Raw genomic sequence first — 26428 nt, forward strand, 5'->3', positions numbered from 1 at the left:
TTTATGCCAAAACTTAGGAGCAGGGCAAAACATGGTTTAGGGGTAAATTCCTTAGTCTAAACACGCATATTATATACAAACATAAAATTTATAGGAAGTTTTCATCTTAAGAAATTGGAGCAAGGAAAATAAAAGATTACAAAAGGAAGAAAGAAATGAAATTGATGAATCAAAACCTAAATGGGATTAGGAGTGCTTGGCTGGCTCAGATGGTGGAGCATGCAATTCTTGAAATCGAGGTGGTGAATTTAAGTCCCACATTGGGTATAGAGTTTCCCATAAACAAACAAACAAGTAAATAAAAGCTAATGGGAAAATGAAGCATAATAGGAAAATATATTCTATCTTCGAAAACAGCAATAGAATACATTATCCGAGACTGTCATAATAAAAAGACAATAAAATTTATCATAATAGATTATATTAGGAGGAAAAAAAAGACGAGGGGCATGTGGGTGGCTCAGTCGATTAAACTTCCGACTGTTGATTTTGACTAAGGTCATGATCTCACGGTTGATGAGTTTGAGCCCCGAAATGGGCTCTGCACTGAGACTGTGGAGCCTGTTGAGATTCTCTTTCTCTCTCTCTCTCAAAATAAATACATAAACTTAAAAAAAAAAGACCATTTTCCCATAGAAACAGGAAGGAAAGGGGTCAGGGAATCTGTATCTACTCTCAGGGAAACATATTTGAAAACCTAGAATAAAGTATATGTTCCTTTTCAATTTTTATTTTATTTAAGTAAACTCTGTGTCCAACATGGGGCTGGAACACCTGACCCCCTTTTAACATTTTAAAAAAATGTTTATTTATTTTTGAGAGAAAGAGTACCAGCGAGGGAGGGGCAGAGAGAGGGGGACAGAGGATCTGAAGCAGACTCTGTGTTGACAGCAGCAACCCCGATGCGGGGCACAAACTCATGAACTCTGAGATCCCTGAGATCGTGACCTCAGCCAAAGTCAGACGCTCAGCCAACTGAGCCACCCAGCCACCCCTATCCTTTTCACATTTCAAATGGCCAAAACTGAGTAAGGAGGAAGCCTTTCCCAAGTACAAATGAAGGTAGAGTAATTCTTGCCTCTCCATTCGACTGGGAGCTTCATAGCTCAGGTACTGCTGTTTTATTTACAGGTTCAGGATCAGGGTTCCGAATTTCAACCAGCTTTCAAACAAGTTCTCATGAATACACTGGCATAAAAGATAAATTACTAAATCACTCACAGTTTTAAAAACCCTGGGTCTGGGTGATCATTCTCTGCAATGATCTAAAAGTTAACATTTGCTTGGGGCTCCTGGTTAAGGGTCTGACTCTAGATTTCTGCTCAAGTCATGATCTCACGATTCTTCAGATTAAGCCCCAAGTCAGGCTCCTCACTGGCAGCACGAATCCTGCTTGGGATTATCTTTCTCCTTCTCTCTCTGACCCTCCCCTGCTCATGCTCTCTCTCCCTCTTGCTCCCCCCCCCCCTCAAAACTTTAAATAAACTTTAAAAATAAAAAAGGGCCATCTGGGAGGCTCAGTTAGTTGAACAACCAACTATGTTTGTGCTCAGGTCATGATCTCAGGGTTCTGGGATAAAGCCCCATGTCTGGCTCCTTGCTGAACATGAAACCTGCTTAAGATTTTCTCTCTCTCTCTCTCTGCCCCTCCCCCCAATCACTCTCTCTCTTTCTCTCTCTCTTAAATAAAATAAAATAATAAAAGTTAACATTTGTCTAAAAATTAACATTTTTGAAATAGTTTTTTAATCAGGCTCTGTGCTAAAAATTCCATTAGTTAAGGGGTGCCTGGGTGGCTCAGTCGGTTGAGCGTCCGACTTCGGTTCAGGTCATGATCTCACAGCTCATGAGTTCGAGCCCTGTGTCCAGCTCTGTGCTGACAGCTCAGAGCCTGGAGCCTGCTTCAGACTGTGTGTCTCCCTCTCTCTCTGCCCCTCCCCCACTCATGCTCTGTCTCTCTCTGTCTCAAAAATAAATAAACATTACAAAAAGTTTTTAAAAAATAAAAAAATTCAATTAGTTAAGGAATCCTTACTTCAACACGTAAAATGGCCCTCTCCCCTTATTTCCTCCTATTTCTGTGAGGGGTAAAGGGAGGCCCCAAATAGTCATGGAAACTAACCTGGATTTTGTGTCTGTCAGTGGCCACTCAGATAACGTAGACGTTGGTCCAATACTACTGGACCCAGAAGGGTTTCCGGGATGACTGAGAAGGTCAGGTCTTCTGCTGGGCTTTTATACAGCTCAGGAATCCCAGGAAATCCCCTTCCACCGATAATCAGCTTATCTTAATTGAGTGTGAGCTCATCTTTGTGTGTGAGCTGGTTTTAGCCGGCTCACCCAGGATGGGAAAGGACGTTTTATTGGAAGAAATGTTTATTGAGTTATTGAGTGTTTACACCCTCAGCACTTTCATTGTATCTCCTATGTCTGTGTCTGATACAATACACTATAATTTGGTCTTTGCCATTCCCAGGGATTTTTAAAAGATAAACCTATAACTAGGCAATTTTAACACTATACACAATGCTGAAAATGTTTACACACATGTTGCCAATGGGAGGGGTTGTGCCTGCATGGGGGCGGGGCTCTATTGGAGATCTCTGAACCTCTGCTCAGTATCGTTTGAGCCAAAGATTGCCCCAAAGAATAAAATCTCATTTTTAAAAAATAGTTACGCTTATGCCAACGCACTGGCTGATTCCTTCTGCATCTTGCTGCAGATGGGATAAGGTTAGTCTCCCCAAGGCAAGGAGCTCATTGGCATCCAGGGATTCAAAAACCAAGGGGGAAGAATGGCTTTCTTTATGCACGGAATCAGAGCCCCGCTCAGATGCAGGGAATGCCAGCATTGCCGGACTCCACGGCCAGGGCCAGGTTCCAGGATAGCGCAGGCAGGATGCTGCTCTCCGGTCCCCAGGGGACCTGCAAACCAGCAGGTCTGGCTGAGCTGGGAGGGAGATGCTCTGACATGGAAAGGGATCTCGGGAAGATTTGTTTATGAGGACAGAGGGGTGCAGAAGGAGATGGGCGGAGCTCAGCAGAATTCACAGGGAGGCATTTCGCTGGGTGGGGTCGGCATTCAGGTGGGTTTCTCCACCCACATGCTTCCTGACTCTCTCCTAGGACTGGGGAAAGGGAAGGCTCTTCTGCATTTCAGAGTCCTTCTGCCAGGGGATGCGGGGGCGATGTGGGGGTGGGTATATTGATGACCCATTTCTCAAAACGCAGGGGTGATGTCCAAGATAATCTCATCTGAAGGCGAAGCTCAGAGAATTAGGAGGAGAAAGAGAAGGGGGAGGAGGAAGGGATGACTGGTTTCAGGTAAATGTCCCATCCTAGATGGATTAATGTGTTCTCCCTGTCTCTACAAACACCATATTCTTAGACCTTGAAAACATTGATTTCTCTACCTCTGATGTTCCAGCCTAGTGAGTTTTTAAAACCACTTTGTTCCCTCGATTCTCATTCAAGTCAAGGTTGGCTCACTCGAAAAATAAAAACAGATTATTTTTGTGGTTTTATGTATTCTAATGTGAAAAGCATTTAGAACGGTTTCCAGTAAATGGAAAATGGTAAAATTCTTTGTTTTTGCTCTTCTCAAAACTACTTTTAACCCTGTTATTTCTCTAAAATTTCTTGATTACAAAGTGCTTCATTACACCTTTCCTCAGTATCTTAATTCCCTGTCACTCAGAGTGTGAACCACAGATTGGCAGTATTCGCATCAGAGATCTTCCACAAATGGAGAAGCTTTGGTCCCACCCAGCATTTTTCTATAAAGTTCTGCTATTTAACATGGTCTCCAGGTAATCATTGAGTACATGAAAATTTGAAAAGTGCATTACTTTTTTTTGTAAGAAATATACCAGTAAGTTTATTTCAAATTAAAAAAAATTTTTTTTAACGTTTATTTATTTTTGAGACAGAGAGAGACAGAGCATGAACGGGGGGAGGGTCAGAGAGAGAGGGAGACACAGAATCTGAAACAGGCTCCAGGCTCTGAGCTGTCAGCACAGAGCCTGACACGGGGCTTGAACTCACGGACTGTGAGATCATGACCTGAGCTCAAGTCGGACGCCCGACGGAGCCACCCAGGTGCCCCAGTAAGTTTATCTCAAAATCTATCTGCATACAACAGTGTTTATGTTTATAAGGAGTAAAGTGCATTTCTAAGTCACCCTGCACCTCCTGAAAAATACACAACACTATGTATGATTTAAAAAAGAGCTCTTAGGGGCGCCTGGGTGGCTCAGTCAGTTGATTGACTTGGCTCGGGTCATGATCTCACAAACTGTGAGCCCCATGTCTGGCTCTGTGCTGACAGCTCAGAGCCTGGAGCCTGGTTCGGATTCTGTGTCCCCCTCTCTCTATCTGCCCCTCTCTCACTTGCTCTGTCTCTCCCTCAAAAATAAGTAAAAACATTAAAAAAAATTTTTTTAAAGAGCTCTTAGATACGCATACAGGTGCGTATTAGATAGGTGGACAGGTGCTGGATAGACAGACAGACAATCTGTGTTGCTTCCATGCCTGTATGTTTTTTTGTTCCTCAAAAATATTGTATTGATGATAGTTGTTAACAACTCTCGCGTTACCCTCTTTCTTTCAATCAGTATCTAAGACTAAATTAAAGAATATTATTCTCCCAGGGAGCATGAGTGGCTCAGTCAGTTAAGCATCTGAGTCTTGATTACAGTTCAGATCATGATCTCATGGTTGGTGAGACTGAGCCCCATGATGGGCTCCGTGGGATTCTCTCTCTCCTTCCCTCAGTGCCCCTCCCCCACTTCTGTGAGAGCACCGACGTTCTCTCTCTCTTTCTCAAAAAGAATTTAAAATTTTTTAATTAAAATAAGTATTATTTCCCCAAAAAGTTACTTATTGAATCCATCAGATCGCTCATATCAACTGAAACGGTTCTTGCAACCCTTTCCTTTTGTCTTGGGGTAAATTAAGAAGTCTTCTCGCGAGTCTTGCCAAATGTGTTTTCATTTCAGAAAATGTTTCCCTTCAGAATTTTATGTCCATGTAAAATTGACAGTGGGAATGCCTGGACGCTCTTTAACCTTGAACTGAAGTGGAAACACTGCTTGGATTTTGTCCTTGAGCGCTGGGCTATGCAGAGATAGATCGGGAGTTTGGGACAGAAGCCCTATGTATCCCCGTTCTCATGGAAACTTCAGCCCCGCTCACACTGCTTCTTAGAAGGACGATGTTCTAATCTTTCCTGAGATTCCCTCTCTTCCATTGTCTCCTCACTGCAGTATAATTGATTCTAAGTGGGAAAAGGAAAATGCTGGCCGCTGAGAGGAGAACTGTCTTACTCGATCATTCTGTTTTACACAAATTCTGATTTTTTTTCAAAAAACAATTCTTCTGTAGGCAGCTGGGAAAAAGAAAGAGGCGCTGCACCCCACACGGGATCTGTGAGGCACCGAGCCCAGCTTCACATCACCACAGGCACAAGTGTCCTCAGACGACACTTAGCAGTCTTCTGTCATCAGAAGACATACCTTCAGGTGGACCTGTGGGTGGAGACAGAAGTCCCAGGTCTGCATCACAGAGGAATGGAGCAGTCATGAAGGAGACCCAAGTATGGAAGCTGGAGCCAAAAGAAGGAAGTGGACCCTCCCCTCGCCCACCCTTCTCCAGTCCTGCAGACCCTCCACCTCCCCTCTTGTCATATCGTGCATATATTTTTTTGACTCTGTTTATTCCTCATGCAACCCCTACATCACAGGGGTCCACCTTCACTCTCTGGAAATCTTGGTTATGATACCATCCTTTCCACAAATTTAAAGGTCAGAAGCTTCCCCAAGAGTTGTTGCCAATTCTCAGGGATCAATACTCTCATGATTTTCTCTGTTCTCCCCTTAACCTTCCCCCATAAAACCCATCTTTGTCTCATATCCACACAGACCTAGAACTCAGCCCCCAACATCACCAACCTGAAAGAATCCACGTGGAGACAAAATGGGCTAGTTCTCCATGTGGTCTTTATTCAAGACTCTGAAAGCGTGATGGTGGGCGAGGAGCCCTGGCACACCCAGCAGTGTAATGAGTGCAAATCCGCACAGCACATTTCCACTTGACCCAAGAAAATAATTCCACATATTGACATTTCCACTTGATCCAAGAAAATAATTCCACAGCATGGTATATTATTTACCGTATAGACTCCGCCTATGCCAGAAAGGAGGGCATCCAGGACACGTGCAATATCAGACCCCCAACACTCCAGCTTTTCCACTTTGTGCCTTAACCTAGAGTAGCAATACTCACATCATTTTTTATACATTGCACATCATGATATCCTTGTGGGTGGTTGCAAAGAGGGAAGTATAAAAGATGGATTCATAAAGAGGCAGGTACTGCTCTCTTCTTGCATACATGGCTATGATGGCTAGATACACATACATGCGTGTGAGTGTAATTTTTGAGATATGGTGGGACTGTGGGAGTCCATGTGAGTGTGAGTCGTAGTAGGCATGTATGATTTTGGCTGAGAGTTTGTACATAGGGATGGGCATGAGTTGGTGAGAGAATATGTGTGTCTATAAGTATGTGAGTATATGTGACTGTGTATGTGATTTATATGGAGGTGTGTGCATGTGTTTGTATGTGTGTGCATGCGTGTGTGCTCACATGCATGTGCAGTAGAGGCTGCCCACCGTATGGCTCTCATCCCAGGCTTGGAATTTGACAGGCATTGGATAGTGGGCCTGGATAAGATGTAGATTTGTTTGTAGGAGAAAACTAATGGGTAATCTGAACTCCTATTTTATATTTCTTCATGTGTTACAAAAGCAACAGTTCTCATTACTGAAAATACATCAAAAAACAAGTATGGAAAACTGTGGTAACCATCCAGTGCTCTTGAGTTGCATATGTAGCATTTATCTCATAGAAAAGGAACCATCTGAGGCTTAATTTAGACTCCCAAAGTAATTGGCATTGAGTGCCTTTGAGTTTCAACTTTTGAAAACCCTCAGGTATTTTTTCTGGTACCAACTTTTTGCTTCTAATTTAATGGTAGTTCACCTCTGTGGTCTGAAGATTAGGAAGAAATCACTCTTGGGTGGAAGAACTTGTCAGCAAAGCAGAACCAGGGAGAGACACCTACTCGTTCCCAGTCCCTCACCTGTCAGACCTCTGCGTTTTGCTCCCCTCCACGTGAGACCTGTCTGCCTTCAGGAATGGAAAACAGCCTGTACCAGTCATTTCAATGGTCCCTTTGTAGTTATTAACTGGAAATTGGTAATTGGTTGCAGTAATTACCAACTTCAGAAAACAAGTTCTTTATAAATGTTCTCAGATCCCCAGCCGGCGCTGTCATGGCCACTAAAGGTGAAATGATAATTGCAATTCTGAAGGGAGGGGAGGTCACGATCACTGCCCCATAACACAGGGTCTCGTTTCTGCCTCCCTCCCACATGCATGAGCCCTCACGACCTTGCACTGAGTTCACCATCCACACGGAGGGATGTTTCTGGGAAAATATTTTCCATTTCAGTCTGAGAAGCAAGTCTATAATGTATAGACGTCTATGGGGAGTAAATGTGGGTAAGTGATTGTATATGAAACGGGGATTATTCTGGGTTTGAAACGGATCCAGTGTCATAGCCACAGAAACATGAGCTTAGTAAAGAGAGATGGGGTCCTAGACTTTACCCAATGCCTGCTGGCTCCTGGTGTGATTTATTGTAATCCACAATGACAATGATTGTGGGTATTTAGTCCAGTGAAAAGGAATCCTGATTTTTCAGGTAATTTGAGCCAGAGTTATTTTTTTTTAACGTTTATTTATTTTTGAGGGACAGAGAGAGACAGAGGGTGAGCACGGGAGGGGCAGAAACAGAATCGGAAACAGGCTCCAGACCCTTAGCTGTCAGCACAGAGCTCGACGTGGGGCTCGAACCCACAAACTGTGAGATCATGACCTGAGCAGAGAAGTTGGACCCTTAACCAACTGAGCCACCCGGGCGCCCCATTTTTTTCCCTGGCCTGTACATCTGAAAGCAATTGCTGTCAGCCTACCTTACAGGAATCAAAGACCAACTTTGTAGCATTACTGAAGGTGTGCCTGTAATCCCTCCTTATAATATTATAATATTATAATCCTTATAATAAGGACTAGGATAAATAAATCTGTACGAATCATGCAATCTTGTGAACAAACAGGATATCCCAATGACAACTGCCAGAATAGAAATGTTTTCTCTAACTCTGAGTATGATGTGCTTAATGGAGACAGTAGTATCTCTGCTGAAAATATCATGGTCTGTGGATTACGGTGAGACTGTTTTCTTCTGGAAGCTATTGAAAATAGCATTTAAGGAAAAGACAGTTCTGTAATAATGTGTTTCAAAGAGTAGCTGTTAGGCTTACGTGTATCCTATGGTGTTTTATCTGGTATCAGTTGTAAATTCTATAACATCAATTTGTAAAGCACACAACGGTCCTGTATTAGAGTTTACAATTTGCATATGTCATATTTTAATATATTTCAGAGAACTTACCACATGGTTAATAGTTCCTAACCTGGTATTAATAAATAAGCATATGATCTAAATTACTAATACTTCAGTTTTTACCTTACTCTATTTTATCCCATATTAGAATTCAACATCCCATACTTCAGGGCAAGACATGAGATTATGATAGGTTTCCTTATACTTTTGTTCTTGACATAAAGGCAAATGCCCCAAAGGTTTTTTTCTTTCTGTTTCCATCCTACTCTTGAGTCATTCTTGCTTGCATTCATTCAATTCAATTCGTCATGGGACAGGTTCCTATAACATGAATCTGCAATCAGTGCATCTACATTTTATTAAATCTCTAAAGCTTTATTCATTTTGATATTGGTCTACAGAACAAATCTTTACACATCGTGAAAGTTATAACAAAAATTATAAAGTAACATACTATCAAGCTAAAATAAAAAGGCAAAGCTAAAACCAAAACTCTATATATAGATTTTTCAAAGAACAGAGCTGTCTAGCTTACTTAGCATAGTATAGCCATTAGATGCACTGTGTCTGCAAACAACTCAGCCAGATTCAAGTCCACACTTTGCCCCAAGTACGGTATGAATTTAGGCAAATCACCTATCCTGTCTGCATTCTCCTTGTCTTTAAAATGAAAGGGATAGTAGTGATGACTCAGAGTTTTGTTTAAAAAGTAAGTTACAACATGTATGAACCTCATAGCAATGGCTCGTACGTTGTTATTTGCTTTAAACACTTGGGGCGCCTGGGTGCCTGAGTCAGTTGCACATCTGACTTCAGCTCAGGTTGCGATCTCCTGGTTCTTGAATGTAAGCCCTACATCGGGTTTGCTGCTGTCAGCACGGAGCCTGCTTTGGCTATCCCAATGCTCACTCTCTCTCAAAACTGAATAAACAATTTTTTAAAACAGGTTATATACTCAACTCTTGAAAATCTCTTTAAAAATTAATATTTCTCTTGTTAACCTTTATTGATATACAATTGACGTGCCAAAAATCGCACATATTTAATGTATATATTTTGATGAGTTTGGAAATCTGCTTACCTATGTGATGCCATCACCACAATCAAGGTACTAAAATATCCAGCACTTCCAAAACATTCCTTGTGTTCCTGTGTGTGTGTGTATGTGTGTTTGGTCAGAGCACTTCACTTAAAGTATAGGCTCTTTTCATAATTGGAAGTGCACAATACTGTACTACTAACTATAGTCACCATATTGTACAACAGATCTCTACAACTCACTCATCTCGTAAAACTGAAACTTTACACACATTGAACAATTCCCCATTCCCCCTCCCTCCAGCCCCTGGCAACCACTGTTCTATTCTCTGCTTCTATGGGTTTGACTATTTTAGATTCTGCATGTAAGTGAAACCATACCGTATTTTTCTTTCTGTGATTCGCTTATTTCACTTAGCATAACGTCTTCTATGTTCATCCAAGTAGGAGTTCCTTCTTTTTGAAGCTTAGATAATATCTCATTGTATGTATATACTCCACTTTCCTCATCCATTCATAGTCAATGGGCATTTCAATTGCTTCCATAACTTGGCTATTGTGAATGATGCTGTAATGAATGTGGGCATGCAGACACCTCTTTGAGACCTTGGTTTCAATTTTTTTGGATATATACCAAGAAGTGGGATTTCTGGATGATGAGATAGTTCTATCACATTTTTTTTTTTGAGGAACTTCTATACTTTTCCATGGTGGCTGCAATATTCTACATTTCTACCAGTAGTGTATAAGGACTCCAATTTTTCCACATCCTTACCAACACTTGTTATCTTTGGGGCTTGGAAGATACTAGTCATTCTAACAGATGTGAGATAACATCTCATTGTGGATTTGATCTGCATTTCCCTGATGATTAGTAGAGTCGAGCACCTTTTCATATCCTTGATCATTCATATGTTCTTTGGAGAAATGTCTATTCCTAAAGTTGCCCATTTCTTAATTGGGTTATTTGGTGGTTTCTTCTATTGAGTTGTTGGAGATTCTTATGTTTGGTATATTAACCCCTTGTCAGATGAATGCTTTGCAAGTATTTTGTCCCATTCCATAGACTGCCTTTTCACTTTCGTGATTATTTCCTTTGCTCTGCAGAAGCTTTTTAGTTTTATATAATCCCACTTGTGTTTTTTTGGTTTTGCTGCCTCTGCTGTTGGTATCAGATCCAGGAAATCATTGCCAAGACCAATGCCAAGAAGATTTTCCCCTATGTTTTCCTGAAGGGGTTTTACAGTTTCACATCTTATGTTTAAGTCTTTCATCCATTTTGAGTTGATTTGTTGTGTATGGTCAAAGATAGGGGTCCAATTTCACCCTTTTACATATGGATATCTGGTTTTCTCAACACCATTTCGAAGGAGAAACTAATGATAAGTGGAGAATATTGGATTTTAGTTGACAAGACGCATGATGCCCACACCTCATATTCCCATGCAGGATCCTCTGGTTCTGAAGATAAATCTCAGTGACTGGAAACCGGCAGAATGGCCTCCAGGGATTTGGTCATAGGAGTGATCTTCTTAACCCAAACCGTGGTCGGAATCTTGGGGAATTTCTCTCTTCTTTACCATTATCTCTTCCTCTCCTTCACTGGGTGCAGGTTGAGGCCCACAGATTTGATTGTCAAACACCTGGTTGCAGCCAACTCCTTATCCCTCCTCTGTAAAGGAGTCCCCCAGATGATGGCAGCTTTCGGGTGGAACAATTTTCCAGGTGATTTTGGATGCAAACTTCTTTTCTATCTTCACAGAATAGGCAGGGGTGTGTCCATAGGCAGCACCTGCCTCTTGAGTGCCTTCCAGGCCATCACAATCAGCCCCCAGAATGCCAGGGGGACAAAACTTAAAAGGAAAGCTCTCAAGTACATTGACTTCTCTATATTCCTGTGCTGGACCGTCTACATGCTGGTAAATATCATTTGCCCTATCCATGTGACTGGCAAATGGAACAACGTGAGCATCTCAATGAGAAAGGATTTGCAATACTGTTCTGGGACAACTAATAACAAAATCACACAATTGCTACATGCAGCATTGTTATCATTCCCTGATGTGTTATGTTTGGGGCTCATGGTCTGGGCCAGTGGCCACATGGTCTTCATCCTGCACAGGCACAGGCAGAGGGTCCAGCACATTCACAGCACTAATGTCTCCCCCAGATCCTCTCCTGAGTCCAGAGCCACCCAGAGCATCCTCGTCCTGGTGAGCACCTTTGTGTGTTTCTACTCCCTCTCCTCCATCTGCCAAGTCTTTATTGCTGTTTTCGATAATCCCAGCTGGTTGCTGGTGAGCGTCTCCGCCTTCATCAGTGGATGTTTCCCAACTGCCTGCCCCTTTGTTCTCATGAACTGTAACTCCTGTGTGTCCAGGTTCTACCTTCCCTGGCTGAGGAACACAACATCCACGAAAGTGATAACAAACGCGTAAATTGTACGTTTTTGCACAGTGTACAGTTGTTACTTCATTCATTCCCCGAGCTGCCAGCATAATGACGCAACAATCACACCCCAGGAGAGTGGTCAGCAAGCCAGAATGAGCATCTGTCCCAATAAAAAACAATCAGTGGTAATAGTAAATGTGAATGAAATATTAATGCAATTATTATGAAAATACTTATGTAATTGAAATTTTGTTCACATTTCCAGTGAAATAGTTTGGAATCTGTGCAATTAAAACATGTTCCTGAAACAATCTAGAGATTGTGAGGGAGTATTTGAGTGTTGTAATTTTTAATTTGACATACTAAATATATCCAGAAATTAACTACACTTGGAATTGTTGGAAAAGTTGCAAGAGAAGTTAACATGTGAGACGGCCATTCAAGAAAGTGAAGAAAAGAATGTTCTCAAGTAATAATGAAGTAGGATGGGGTGATGGTGGAGTGCAAATTCAGGTTCAGTTAGGAACATTTGGGACTAAGTTATAAAGTTTGTAGTTTAAACCTTAGGGAGACAGTAATCTTTAAAATATGATGACATGGAGGGATATTAGCACATTTAAGGCATTTAACATAGAAATGGACAAAGGGACCTGGGTTGGGACAAAAGAGAGCACAAAAACCTGTTGTCACTGATGAAAAAAGTGAGTGGGTGGCAATTTTAAAAAACACATCAGGCAACCTACTGAATGGGAGAAGATATTTGCAAATGATATATCTAATAAGGGGTAAGGGGTTAATGTTCAAAATATATAAGGAGCTCACACAGCTCAACCAAAAAATAATAATAATCTGATTTTAAAATGAGCAGAGGAGTGCATCTGGGTGGCTCAGTTGGTTAAGTGTCTGACTTTAGCTCAGGTCTTGATCTCAGAGTGTGTGAACTCGAGCCCCACATCAGGCTCTGTGCTGACAGCTCAGAGCCTGGAGCCTACTTCAGATTCTGTGTCTCCCTCACTCTCCCCCTCCCCTACTCTCACTCTGTCTCTCTCTCTCAAAAATAAATAAACATAAGAAAACTTTTTTAAAAAATGGACATGGGGGGCGCCTGGGTGGCTCAGTCGGTTGAGTGTCCAACTTCGGCTCTGGTCAACAAACTCACAGACTGTGAGTTCAAGCCCCGCGTCGGGCTCTGTGCTGACAGCTCAGAGCCTGGAGCCTGTTTCAGATTCTGTGTCTCCTTCCCCTGTTCATGCTCTGTCTCTCTCTGTCTCAAAAAAATAAAGGTTAAGAAAAAATGTACATAGGACCTGAATCGACATGTTTCCAAAAAAGACACTCACATGGCCAACAGACACATGAAAAGATGTTTCATATCACTAATCGTCAGGGAAATGCAAATCAAAACCACAATGAGATATCATCTCACACCAGTTAGAGTGGCTAGTATCAAAGATATAAGAAATAACAAGTGTTGGCAAGGATACAGAGAAAAGGGAGCCCTTGTGCATTATTGGTAGAAATGTCAGTTAGTGCAGCCACTTTAGTGGCCACTAGTAAACAGTATGGAGATTTCCACAAAGTATTAACATCAGAAATATAATACAACCCAGTAATTCTACTTTTGAGTATATGCCCGAGGAAAATTAAAACACTAATTTGAAAAGATACACACAATGCCGCTGTTTACAGCATTAGTTACAATAGCTAAGGTATGGAAGCATTCTGGGTGTCCATCAATAGATAAAAATGGGATATATATACATGATGGAATATTACTCAACCATAAACAAGAATGAAATCATGTCATTTGTGACAACATGAATAGACCTAGAGTTTATTATGTTCCATGAAATAAGTCAGAGAGAGAAGGACAAATACCATATGATTTCACTTATTTGTGGAATCTAAAAATCAAAAGAAACGAATGAATGAACAACAACAACAAAAGAGACACATACTCACAAACACAGAGAATGAACTGGTGGTTGCCAGTGGGGAGGGTGTAGAGGGATAGATGAAAGAAATGAAGGGGACTAAGAGGCACACACTTTCAGTGGTAAAATAAATAATCCATGAGGATGAAGAGTTACAGCATAGGGAATATAGTCAATTATACAGTAACAACTGTGTGAGGCGACAGACGGTGACCATACTTATCATGGTGAGCATATCAGAATGTACATAGTTGTCAAATCACTACGTTGTACACCTGAAACTAATATGATATTATGTGTCAACTCTACTTCAATTAAAAATTTTAAAAAAGGAAAAAAACGCAAATACATGCCATCTGGGATAAACTGGCATGAATTTGTAGAAGGTAGGTTTTTCTTTAAAGTGTGAGGATGCCAGTTGGCCATGTTGGAATGAGGGAGATTTGGGAGGAGCACCCTCAAATATCTAAGGTGAGGAAGTAAGGGGAGGCTTCCACTTTACTGAAATTCACTTCAATGGATAAAGAAAATGTGGTGTATCCATATACAATGGAACATTATCCAGCAACACAAAAGAAGGAAATCCTACCATTTGCAACAACACAGATGGCTCTCGAGGGCATTCTGCTAAGCAAGATAAGTCAGATAGACAAAGATGCATATATGACATATATGATATTGTTTGCATGTGGAATATAAATAAAACCAAACTCCTAGACAATAGAATGGTCATTGACAGGGATGGGTGCCAGGGGAGATGGGGAGACGGTAGTCAAAGGGTACAAGCTTCCAGTTATAAGATGAATAAGTTTCTGGGGTTCTAATGTACAGCATGGTGACTACAGCTAACAATACTGTGTTATATACTTGGAAGTTGCTAAGAGAATAGATTTTAAACATTCCCAATACACCAAAAAAAGAATTACGTAATGAGATAAAGGTCTTAACTACCCCTGTTGTGGTATTCATTTTGCAATATATATGTGTATCAAATTGTCACGTTGTATATCTTAAACTTGCACAATGTTACATGTCAATTGTATCTCAATAAAACTGGGAGGGAAAAACGCTCATTGTCTTCATGGTGGTTGCTTAAGATATTAGAATCCCTTCCATATTGTGGGAGGATGCCAATAGTTTTGCTTCTTTTTTGGTTTTTTGTTTTGTTTTGTTTTGTTTTTTTGAGAGAGAGAGAGCACATGCAAATGGGTAGGGGCAGAAGGAGAGATAGGGAGAAGAGGATCTTAAGCAGGCTCCATGCTCAGCATGGAGCTCAGTGTGGGGCTTGATCTCATCACCCCGGGATAATGACCTGAGCTGAAGTCAAGAGTCCAAAGCTTACCTGATTGAGCCACCAAGGAGCCCCTCTATTTTTCTTACTTGGACCATTCCTGCTGGGCACTGCAAACCTTGTGCACACTGTGACTGCCAGCATGGCAGTGAAATTGGGGTCCTGGCCAAAGTGCTTGGGTGCAGCATGGGGTGCATCAATAAGTCCACCTCCCATCCTAAGGCTGGTTCATGAGCTAAGAGAGAATTCAGTTCAAGTCTTTTTTTATTTTTTTAAGTTTGAGAGAGACAGAGAGAACACAAGTGGGGGAGGGGTGAAAGAGAGGGAGAATCCCAAGCAGGCTCTGTACTGTCAGCACAGAGCCCAACATGGGGCTTCAACTCACAAAACGACGAGATCATGACCTGAGCTGAAATCAAGAGTCAGATGCTCAGCCGACTGAGCCACCCAGGTGCCCCTTCAAATCAAGTCTTTAGATGGAAGGCTGGATGGATCCACATGGGCGGATGTCATCTCAGGTTTCCTGACAGGTCAGATCTATTCCTGGATATGTGGGTAGGCGTCAGCCTGGTAGGATGTTGTAGAAAAACACCAGTCAAATAAAATATGTTTTACCCTCAATGAAGAGTAAAAAGACATCTCAAAAAAGGAAAAAGAGACCTAGGACCTATGGAAACATTTCACAGTAAAAGAAATGCAAATGGTCATTTCACATATACAGAGGTATCCAACCTCAAGGGGCGCCTGGGTCGCTCACTTGGTTGAGCATCCGACTCATGATTTAGAGTTGGTGATCTCACAGTTGGTGATCTCACAGTTGGTGAGTTCCAGCCCCAAATCAGGCTCTGCGCTGGCAGCACAGGTCCTGCTTGGGATTCTGTCTCCCTCTCTCTCTGCCCCTCCCCCACGTAGTCTCTCTCTCTCTCTCTCTCTCTCTCTCTCTCTCAAAATAAATAAAAATAAACTACAAAACTAGAAATTTCAGCATACATATTCCTTAAATTTTATAATTTTATTTTTTGTTTTTATATATTTTATATACAATACAAAATTTAAAATATATGTAATATAATAATATATAGAAATTTAAACATTATATATTAAATATGTATCTGTTATATATAACATACAAGTTATATATATCATATATATTTACATATATTATACAATTTAAAATATATGTGTTATAGGGGGACCTGGCTGCCTTAGTCAGTGGAGCATAAAACTCTTGATCTCAGGGTTATGAGTTTGAGCCCCAAATTGGGTGCAGAGATTACGTGAAAGTAAAATCCTTAAAAATATGTTATATATATATATATATTTCATATATTTATATAACAAAATATATATTTACGTATACAATGGGTAAATTTTTATGTATTATTATATTCTATACATATATTATTATTATTTATCATTTTGCGTTCCTGAGTGAGGAACCCTGAAAACTATTGAGCTCTTTCTATCTTTCTGTCGAATCTCTGTCTGAGCTTGGAGATGGCTGTGCATGCAGAACAAAGAAAAAGACATCGGATTCCAGCATCCTTGGATTCCAGTTCTAAGAATGGCTTCAACCACCCAGATTCCTCACCTTTGCCTTTTTTGCTTCTGTCAGTCTTGCCAAGAGGCCCAGGGTCTGGAATTGCTGAGGCTTCCTTGGTTCCAGGTTCTTCTCCTCCCTGGAGGCCGAGGGCTGGGAGACAAGGGCCCCAGCCCAGCCCTTCAGGGGACATCTCCTGGTCCTTGCCATGTGTCCACAGGCCTGATAACAGTTCTTGCACATTATCTGTGGGTGGAAGAGGACAGTGGTCAGTGAGACAATCACAGGCAGTTTTCAAAGGTTACTATCAGGACAAGTGTTTTGCTTTGGGAATTGTTTTTTCTGGAGGGGACACAGACATGTAACCTGTTAAGTGTCTGGAACTTCATGATGCAATCAATAGTCATAACCGCAACTCATTTTATTTTATTTAAAAAAATTTTTATTTAAGTTTTTATTGAAATTCCAATTCACAACCTATTTTAAATCGGGAACCAAGGACAAAAGATCAAAAGATCTGAGGAGGATGATAATGGCTCAGCTGTCCTTGCAGTTCAAATTTTGGAGGCCGAGCAAACTCCATGGGACATATTGAATATGTCCAGGATAATTGAGAAAGGATGAGGCGGACCAGAAGCCTCCCCCTCCAGCTGGCTTTTTTACTGCCCGAGGAGGCCCCACTCAAGCTTTGGAGCTCACCGCACCAGCTGGAGACAATCCACTTTGATTAATCACTCTGAAGATATAAAGGGATTATTTCCTGTTTATTTTCCTCTGCATTTTTATTTCATTTTTATTTGTTTTTTATTTTGCCACACATCTGATATCATCAACTATAATTTGATGAGTGTCATTTCCAAGCATTTAAGATATTTTAACATATATGTACCTATTTTTTAAATTATATATTGCTTTCTGCAAGTGCAAGATATGTATACACATCCAAATACTGTTCAATTCTGTATCATGACTTTTCTCTCAATTGTTTCTGAAGATTCTCCCTTTCACACATATACCTGTAGTTCATCCCGTTTCAGCACTGTTTGCCATTTACTTGGACTGGACCTTTGGTTTTAATCTCTGATCCTATTCAAGGGGATTTATGTTGTTCCTAATATTTTCCTTCCACTGGCAATGCTGCCACGAACATACTTGGCCCATGTTCTTGTTTGCTATGAATTCCCTGTTGCTATAAACAGAAAGTGAGGAACCAAATTTCCGGATCATGGTTTTCAGGCATCTTTATATTTAGTGCCCATATTGTCCCCTGAAGGGGTTAAACCAATCACAACCCACACTAACCCTGGAGGAGAGTCTTCAATTCCCCACATCCTTGATACACAGGGTAATGTCTGAATTTTTACTAATTATATGCATGTGAATTGGTGATGTTGTTTGTTTATTTCCATTTGTTTTATTGTAAGCAATGCTGTACATAACATAACATCATATTCATCACAGTCTTACTAACACGTGAATTGTCCTTTTGAATTTCTTATTCAATTCACTGCGGATTGTTTTTCTTTCCTTTTAATGGGTAGGCATTAATTTTTATATATTCTGGATATATTTCTCTCAAAGTGATGGGAATTGCAAGTATGCACTTCCATTTTGTACCTGGCCTTAAATTATATTTTCAGACAGAATGTACCAGATAGTAAGTATTAGTAATGTAGGAACTTTATTTAGATCCTTGTTCAAAACAAAGAAAAACAATTTAAAAATGTGTTTGAGTAATTTGGGAGAATGTGACTATGAACTGGGTATTAGATGATATTAAGAAACTAAACAATAGGGGTGCCTGGCTGGTTCAGTCAGTAAAGCATGTGACTTTTGTATTCAGAGTTGTGAATTTGAGTCCCAGGTTGGGTGTAGACTTAAAAATAAAATCTTCAGGGGCGCCTGGGTGGCGCAGTCGGTTAAGCATCCGACTTCAGCCAGGTCACGATCTCGCGGTCTGTGAGTTCGAGCCCCGCGTCGGGCTCTGGGCTGATGGCTCGGAGCCTGGAGCCTGTTTCTGATTCTGTGTCTCCCTCTCTCTCTGCCCCTCCCCCGTTCATGCTCTGTCTCTCTCTGTCCCAAAAATAAATAAAAAACGTTGAAAAAAAATTTAAAAAAAAAAAATAAAATAAAATCTTCAAAAAAATAAAGTAAAAAGTAATTTGTGTTGTAATAGACTGGGAGTCTTTTTATTATCTTTTATATCCTTGAGTAGTTATTTATTAGAGATGAATTTTATGGCTCGCCACTGGTTGATTACAGAAATCCTGAATTCCACGATTTGCACTCAAGATTTCAGCCCCATTTCCCACCGAACCCCCATTCCAAAGGAGAAGTTTTCAGTGGATGATACGAGAATGGCAAAACACCGACGCATTTTGAGGTGGCCTTAAAAAACAGATTCACTTTATTTTCTTTAATTGTGTGAATGCTTGAAATTTCCATATTAATACCTTTAATGAGGGCGCTTGAGTGGCTCAGTCAGTGAAGCTCAGGTCTTGATCTCAGGGTTGGTGGGTTGAAGACCCACATGGTGCTGAGCACTGTGAGTGAGGAGCCTGCTTGGGATTCTCTCTGACCCTCCCCCCACTTGCACGTGCATTCTCTCTCTCAAAATAAATAAACTATTAAAAAGGCTTAAAAACCTTTAATGAAAATCAATATTGGCGAACTATCTTCACCGTGAATTATTTTTAGTTCATTGCTGGTTTCACTTTTATATAAACATGTGGTATTTGTCAGATGTACTCATAGGTAAGATTGACTTGTTGATGTTCCTACAGTGACATCCAGTCGTTAAAGGTCCAGGGCAGAGTTCCCGCTGTCTTTGGCCAAGAATGGAAACACAGGAGAGAAACACGCCCTTTGCATCAGAGGCGTCTGGTGGACATTTTTATTAAGTCCGATTTTCCTGTGACTTACTCAGAACGAAATTATCAGCGAGAAGAATACTGACAATACATGTTTTCCAACGATATGGAAGAAATCTTTCTGATAAACCTACCTAATTCCTGTACTCTTGGGAAGAAGAAACACAAATCCAGTAAGGTCTTAACTAGCTGTGGGTGGGAGTTGGACCAGAAGTAAGACAGGGAGGGGTCCCCAGCCTTCCAGTCCCTCTGCCCCCTGGCTTTGGTGTCCCGCTTTTTGTCACCACGACAGGCCCCTGCAAAAGGCTCCCCTTGGCTGCGTGGGGCCCCCCACAGGAAGCACGAGCGGCCACGTTCCATCTCTCGCGAGAGCCCAGGTTCCCGAGCGGCAGGAAGGTGGAATTTTTCCAGCCAATAGGAGCGAGCCACGCCCTGCGAGGGCGCCTATAAAAGGCAGGTGCCAGCGGCCAGTCTGCACTTGGGAGACCTGGCAGTGCAGGGAGAAGGCCGTCCCCGGGGGCTTCCAGATGGACTCTGGAACTGAAGGCTCAGAGCCCCGCTGCTCATCCGTGCGACACCCCACTGACCGGCCGCCCTGCCACCAGAACTCGTTCACAGAAAGCGGCCCAGATGTGGAGGAGAAAGCACTGGAAGGGAAAGAGGAGACGTTACTGTCGCCGTTGAGAGAGAGCCGCACCCAAAGGCGAGGTAGGAGTCGGGTGGTTTGTGTGGGGGGGCTGGAAGGAGGGGTAGGGGTCAGGGTTGTATTCGGAAATCGGTGGCAGGGAGCATCACCCAGCTCCAGGGAGGCTTTGAGAAACGGGGCATTGACCCCCCGGGCCCAACTTGCTCAGGTTCACCTCGGACCCTGGCTGAACAGGCTGTGTTGAGAGAACCGTCCACAAATCGGGGTCTGGGATGGACTAGAGGGTTCTGCGGGCCTCGAGAGAGGCCACTGGCGCAAACGGCCTCTTTTCCCCCAGGGCCAGAGCCCAAGACCGAGGAGGAGGATCCCAGGGAAAGTGAGCCCAAAAGGGACAGCTGCATTTCCGGATCAGGTGAGAGCTGGTTTTGCTGGGGAGGGGGCACAGGACGTGGGGCGGCTCGGTCTCCCCGGTCAGGGAACTGGAGCTCGGTGGCACCCTCGCACATCCTGGGCTCTAGGAAGAGCTGGGAGCCTGGCCTTGGTTGCCAGCCCCGGTCCTCGCGTGTGCAGGACGGATTAGGGCCGCGAGGGGTCGGCCCGAGGCGGCCACAGAACCTCTGGCCTTGTCCGCAGAATCGGAAGGCTGCTCCAGCTGGGAGGGCTCCGGCAAGAGGAAAGTCACTTCCAGCGACAGCACCTGCCCCCCGGCAGCAGGTAGGATCTTGCTTTGGGGCGGAGGTGCGCGGAGAGGAAGGCAGGTCAAGCACGCGGGGCGTGGGCACAGAGGGTTGTTGAGGGGCTGCATCGGGTGAGGAGGCCCTGGAATCCAGGGAGCTCTGGGGGACCCGTGCCGGGCCTGGCCTCGCCTCGTCCCGGAGCCGGGGCAGGAAGGCTTGGGAGACCGGCGGGGTTCACCCGAGGGGGTGGGGTCCCCGGGACTCCAGCTGGCGGGGCGCTCGGCCACGTGCTGCCTCCGCAGGGGCCTCTCCAGCAGGTGAGCGCAGTGTGACTCCGGGAAAGAGGAAACGGACGACGCCGGACTCGGGCCAGGGCAGCGAGAGCGAGGAGACCGCGGGTGCCCGGCGCAGGAGGCGCGGGGCGCGGGGCGCCGGGCGCGGCCGGCGGAGCAGGCGCAGGTCCCCGGGAGACCGGCCGCCCCCACTTCGGAAGAGGCTGGTGACCGCCGTGCGCGCCCTGTCTGAGGCGGTCCGTCAGGACGTGGCCGGGGCGTGGGAGCAGCGGGAGCGTTCCCCGCTGACCTGGGAGCAGCGCTCGGGGCTCGGGCGGCTCTGGGCGCCTCTGGGCGCGGCCTTGCAGACCGTCTACACCATGGCCAACCAGGCGGCCTACGTCTTCCCTGCAGAGAGCTGGCTCGTCCCAGCCCCGCCGCCGGGCCCCCGGGCTCCAGCTGGGGATACAGGAGAAGCCCGGGGCTCCCCCCGCGACGGACACGGGGCCTCCCCTCCGCGGGTCGGGAGCGAGGCCGCCCGCGCTCCGTCAGGCACCCGCGCTGCCGCAGAGCTGCGCGCGCAGCCCCCGGGGCGAGACCAAGGCCCCGCTACCGCCCACACTGCGGGTACCGCGCGTGTCAGACTTGGGGCGCTCGGAGCAAAGGCACTGCCAACACCGAGTGCGGAGCTGACGAGCTCGCGTCCGATTTCGTGTTAGGCACTGTGGTGTGTTTTGAGGGTCTTAGGACGGCCGAGCATTATTTCATGATGAGAACAGGTATCGGGGTGTAATTCCTATGTTGTTGCCCACGTCTCGCCAAGTAAACATACTTCTCTCCTTCCCTTTGATCCGAAAAGGCGCTAAGTCTTGGGTCCCCTGCCTCCAGTCTTGGAGGACTGAAGCCGCAGGCCTGGGGGAGCATCTATGTGGCGGGATGGTTGTACTGTTCGGTTTGGTGAAGTCACCATGTCGGTTTGCCCTTCGCTTTTCAGTTACTCTATATGAAACCTGGTTCAAGATACATTAGTGTTATTGACCGTATGTGCTTATTCTCACAGCTGGCTCATATGCCAAATTTTAAATTTTCTTCTATTTTGCAGATTTCAAGTTATCCTATTTATGAGAGGATATTAAATCCAAGATAGATGCTGTCATTTTGTATATATTTTATGTACTTTCCAATTTGTATTTTACACTGGGATCATGTAGTCTTTCATCTATAAATGTGCAGAATTTTATGTAAGCAAAATAAACCTTTTTCCGTATTGTCTTCTCCTTTGGTTCCTAATTTCCACATAACAGCGATAAAATAAAAATTAATGCTGCTCATGGATTGTAGGTCTTAGATAATTTCATATTTATCTAGATGGAGTTTGTTTTATGGCAAGTGAGGGTTAGGAAGGAGGCTGTTTTCTTTTCACCTCTACTGCATTTCCACCTTGACTTTCCTACACCTAGCAGCTCTTATTGTAGGACAGGGATAGCAGTTAATTATCCCACTGAATGGGGCAATTCAATTATAACATATTATAAATCAGTTTGAACCCATGCCATGGCTTCAAATTATACAAAACAAGTGCCTGCATGTGTACAAAAAATTACAATTGGCAAGTTACATTTGGGGATTGGAGGTGCTATTACCAAAGGATGAAAAATAAAATTTTAAAATAATAAAATAATACAACAAAATAAAATAAAAAACAGAACACCTGGGAATAAATCCAATAAAAATGTATCAAGTGTATATGAGAAACCATATAAGATTTCAGAAATATATGAAAGTAGACATAAACAAATATAAAATCACATCATTGTTCTTAGGTAGAAAAACTCCATATTATCAAACATCAATTGTCCCTAAGCTAATCTATAAATTTAATTTGTTTCTGAAACAGATACCACCAGTTCCTTATTGAATCCAAGCATGTTATTACAAAAAAAAATTCCCTACAGCTAAAAATACAAATAAAAATATGCAAGAAAACTCTGAAAAAGAAAAAAAGATGAGGGTAAACTTTTAGTTAAGCAAGAGCTCCAGAGATCTGTACAACATCGCACATGTAGTCATCAATGTATTTGTACACTTAAAAATCCATTAAAAGTGGGGTAAGTGGACATGCACCCCAATGTTTAGAGCAGCGCTATGGACAATAGCCAAATTTTGGAAAGAGCCCAAATGTCCATTGACTGATGAAGGATAAAGAAGTGGTATATATATATGCAATGGAGTACTACTCAGCAATCAAGAAGAATGAAATCTTGCCGTTTGAAACAATGTGGATGGAACTAGAGTGTATTATGCCAAGCAACGTAAATCAGAGAAAAACAAACATATGATTTCACTCATATGTGGAATTTGAGAAACTCAACAGATGAACATAGGGGAAAGGAAGGGAAATTAAGATAAAAACCAAGAGGGAGGCAAACCATAAGGGACTCTCAAGTACAGAGAACAAACTGAGGGTTGCTGGAGAAGGGGTGTGTGGGGGAAATGGGTTTTGGGTGACGGGCATGAAGGAGGGCACTAAGACCTCTAAGGTGACCTATCATATAAGTTATAAACATAGAAATGAAATGAAAGTACCTGAAAAGGATTTTCAGAGTTACAATCAAAGAGAAGAACATGCCAACAATAATTTACATCAGGGATCACTGGATTATTTGCACAACTCAGTTTCAGTATATTTGGAAGTGTACATGTTGCGGAAATTTGGTACGAAGATATGCTTTACCAATATTGATCTCCCTAGTGTTAACAGGAAGTCTAAACAGACCAGTATCTACAAAAAGGGAGAAGTTTCTGAGACCCTCACAAATAAAAGCACCAGGATCAGAAGGTGAAATGCGAAGATTCAATAATTCCTTTAACTCTCGGTTAAGCCAATATTCATTTAAATTAAATTAATTTTAAAAAATTTAAATTTAATTTGAGAGAGAGAAAGAGAGAGAACAAGCACACAAGTAGGGGAGGGGCAGAGAGAAAGAGAGAGAATCCCAAGCAGGCTCTGGGCTGTCGGCACAGAGCCTGACATAGAACTCAATCTCATGAACTGTGAGATCATGACCTGAGTCGAAATCCAGAGTTGGATACTTAACCAACTGAGTCACCCAGGTTCCCCAATACTCTTTTAAATAGCATTGGGTGGTTACCACATCTTTCCACACCTGTAGTTTTGCTGATTTTTCAGTCATCAGCTCTGATTAACTTTATTATTAAGAAACAAGAGTTCAGGGGCACCTGGGTGGCTCAGTCGGTTAAGCGTCCGACTTCAGCTCAGGTCACGATCTCACAGTCCATGAGTTCGAGCCCCGTGTCAGGACTCTGGGCTGATGGCTCAGAGCCTGGAGCCTGCTTCCAACTCTGTGTCTCCCTCTCTCTCTGCCACCTCCCCCCCACCCCCCGTTCATGCTCTGTCTCAAAAATAAATAAATGTTAAAAAAAATTAAAAAAAAAAAGAAACAAGAGTTCAAATTAATCCTTTGTTTTCTCTACCCACAAATACACAATCAAATACTCCCCATATCCAAGTCAGACACTAGAACCATAATGGTGGACAACCCTTAGTTCACAAATATAAATACCGAAACATTACACATAGAGGCAAACACACATGCATATGCACAACATACACTCAAATGCACAGCCATACACATTTACACACTCACATACACTCCATAGCAAACTCACACTCATGCACACGCTCATCAAATACAAGCACACACTCACATTTACACACTCACCCATATTCCTACACTCCCAGTCCCGTGTATGTAATTACATTCAAACTGTCTGCATGCACATGTGTGTCTCGACGATATGCTCCCATGTTGGAAGAATACAGGAATCTCCTGACCTTGGAAGCCTGAAAGCGGGGGGCACTTTCCACCTTTCTAACTTCTTCCATCCCTGCAACAACCCCAAACATGATATTTACCACGTGCTACATCTTAAAGTGCTGGGAGCATTGCCACCACAGGTGCAGGCAAATAGGGCAAAGTTGGAAGGTTGCAGGTGTGTTGGAGCAGGGTCCAAATGAGGCCAGAGGGAGAGGGTATAGTTAGTGTGCAGAGAGCACGGGAGCATGGAGAAACAGATGCAAAACTCTTCAAAGGCATAAGATGCCACAGTACTTGGTAAATACAGACAGGGACAGAAAAGCAAGGGGGAAATGCTAAGATGAACCCTGAGTATGGGATCAGAGTCAGGGACATCAGTATGTGCACAGAGTTGGCTGTAGATGTGCAAGTAAAATCACTATGAAAAATAATTCAGTAAGCTAATAGGATATACTATTGATATACTGATATAAAGAAAAATGAAAGAGGGCTCATGAAATACATAGCTTTAAAAAAATAAAATGAGGGGCGCCTGGGTGGCTCAGTCGGTTAAGCGGCCGACTTCGGCTCAGGTCATGATCTCGCGGTCCGTGAGTTCGAGCCCCGCGTCGGGCTCTGTGCTGACAGCTCAGAGCCTGGAGCCTGTTTCAGGTTCTGTGTCTCCCTCTCTCTGACCCTCCCCCGTTCATGCTCTGTCTCTCTCTGTCTCAAAAATAAATAAACGTTAAAAAAAAATTTAAAAAAAAATAAAATAAAATGAAATAAACCCACCAGGTATGAACCTAACAAAAATGTGTAAAGCCAATATGTAGGAAAAATAAAATATTCCTGACATATACAAAAGTAGAAATAAATGAATGTAAATTTACATCATGTTCTTGAGTGGAAAAACTAAATATTATAAAAGGTCAATTTTCCTTAAGCTAATTTATAAATTTAATTGGATCACGATACAGATACCATCAGTTAGTTTTTCGAATTAACAATGTTACTGCAAAAATCTAACAGAATAATTAACAAAGAAGAATAGGCACAAAAACTCTAAAAAAAAAAAGAAAAGAAAATGGGTATGGTTATCCTTCTGAGATGTTTTTTTATTAACAGACTATTAGGTGAGTGAAGTCAAAAATTGAGAAGTATGCCAAAGTGCACAAGAAAAGTTAATAACCAGCAAAAACTAAAGTGGGGACACATCATTAACGCTTGGTATTTGGGAAATGGGAATTCCTATCAAAATGACCATGAATGGTCTTTTCTTTAAATCCCTCAGCAAGATAAAGGTCAAACAAAAGGGAAGTCTATAGGGTAAAAAATAATTAAAACAAGGTTAAATTCTTCGTAAGACTTGCTTCTTTCTCCCTGAGTAAACTTTTCTTAAAAATCTAATTTTCAAGCATAAAATAGTCTTCCAAAGTAACTGAGAACAAAGGTTTTTTAAAAATTGCGATTGCAATGATAT

General features: G+C 42.6%; 2 protein-coding genes across 2 annotated transcripts; both read left to right on the top strand.

The window, feature by feature from the left end:
- The first annotated feature begins 10990 nt into the window (after positions 1 to 10990).
- LOC128778054 (vomeronasal type-1 receptor 4-like) lies at positions 10991 to 11947 on the top strand. The gene has a single exon (XM_053906314.1). The coding sequence runs from the start codon at positions 11006 to 11008 to the stop codon at positions 11945 to 11947; it is 942 nt and encodes a 313-aa protein (XP_053762289.1). The 5' UTR covers positions 10991 to 11005.
- Positions 11948 to 20043: 8096 nt separating this feature from the next.
- Positions 20044 to 22398, top strand: LOC128778055 (protein FRG2-like-1). The gene is made up of 4 exons (XM_053906317.1): positions 20044 to 20243; positions 20519 to 20593; positions 20815 to 20895; positions 21161 to 22398. Exons 1-4 carry the CDS (start codon positions 20063 to 20065, stop codon positions 21847 to 21849), a joined length of 1026 nt encoding a protein of 341 aa, XP_053762292.1. The 5' UTR covers positions 20044 to 20062; the 3' UTR covers positions 21850 to 22398.
- The last annotated feature ends 4030 nt before the right edge of the window (positions 22399 to 26428 follow it).

The sequence above is a fragment of the Panthera pardus genome, unplaced genomic scaffold, assembly GCF_024362965.1.
Source record: "Panthera pardus isolate Hobbes unplaced genomic scaffold, ASM2436296v1 HiC_scaffold_18, whole genome shotgun sequence".
Classification (NCBI taxonomy): domain Eukaryota; kingdom Metazoa; phylum Chordata; class Mammalia; order Carnivora; family Felidae; genus Panthera; species Panthera pardus.

Coding starts and splice junctions, on each gene's coding strand:
- LOC128778054 (XM_053906314.1), top strand. CDS start 11,006: ATGGCCTCCAGGGATTTGGTCATAGGAGTGATCTTCTTAACCCAAACC.
- LOC128778055 (XM_053906317.1), top strand. CDS start 20,063: ATGGACTCTGGAACTGAAGGCTCAGAGCCCCGCTGCTCATCCGTGCGA. Junction 20,594..20,814: donor CAGCTGCATTTCCGGATCAG/GTGAGAGCTGGT, acceptor CCTTGTCCGCAG/AATCGGAAGGCTGCTCCAGC. Junction 20,896..21,160: donor CACCTGCCCCCCGGCAGCAG/GTAGGATCTTGC, acceptor CTGCCTCCGCAG/GGGCCTCTCCAGCAGGTGAG.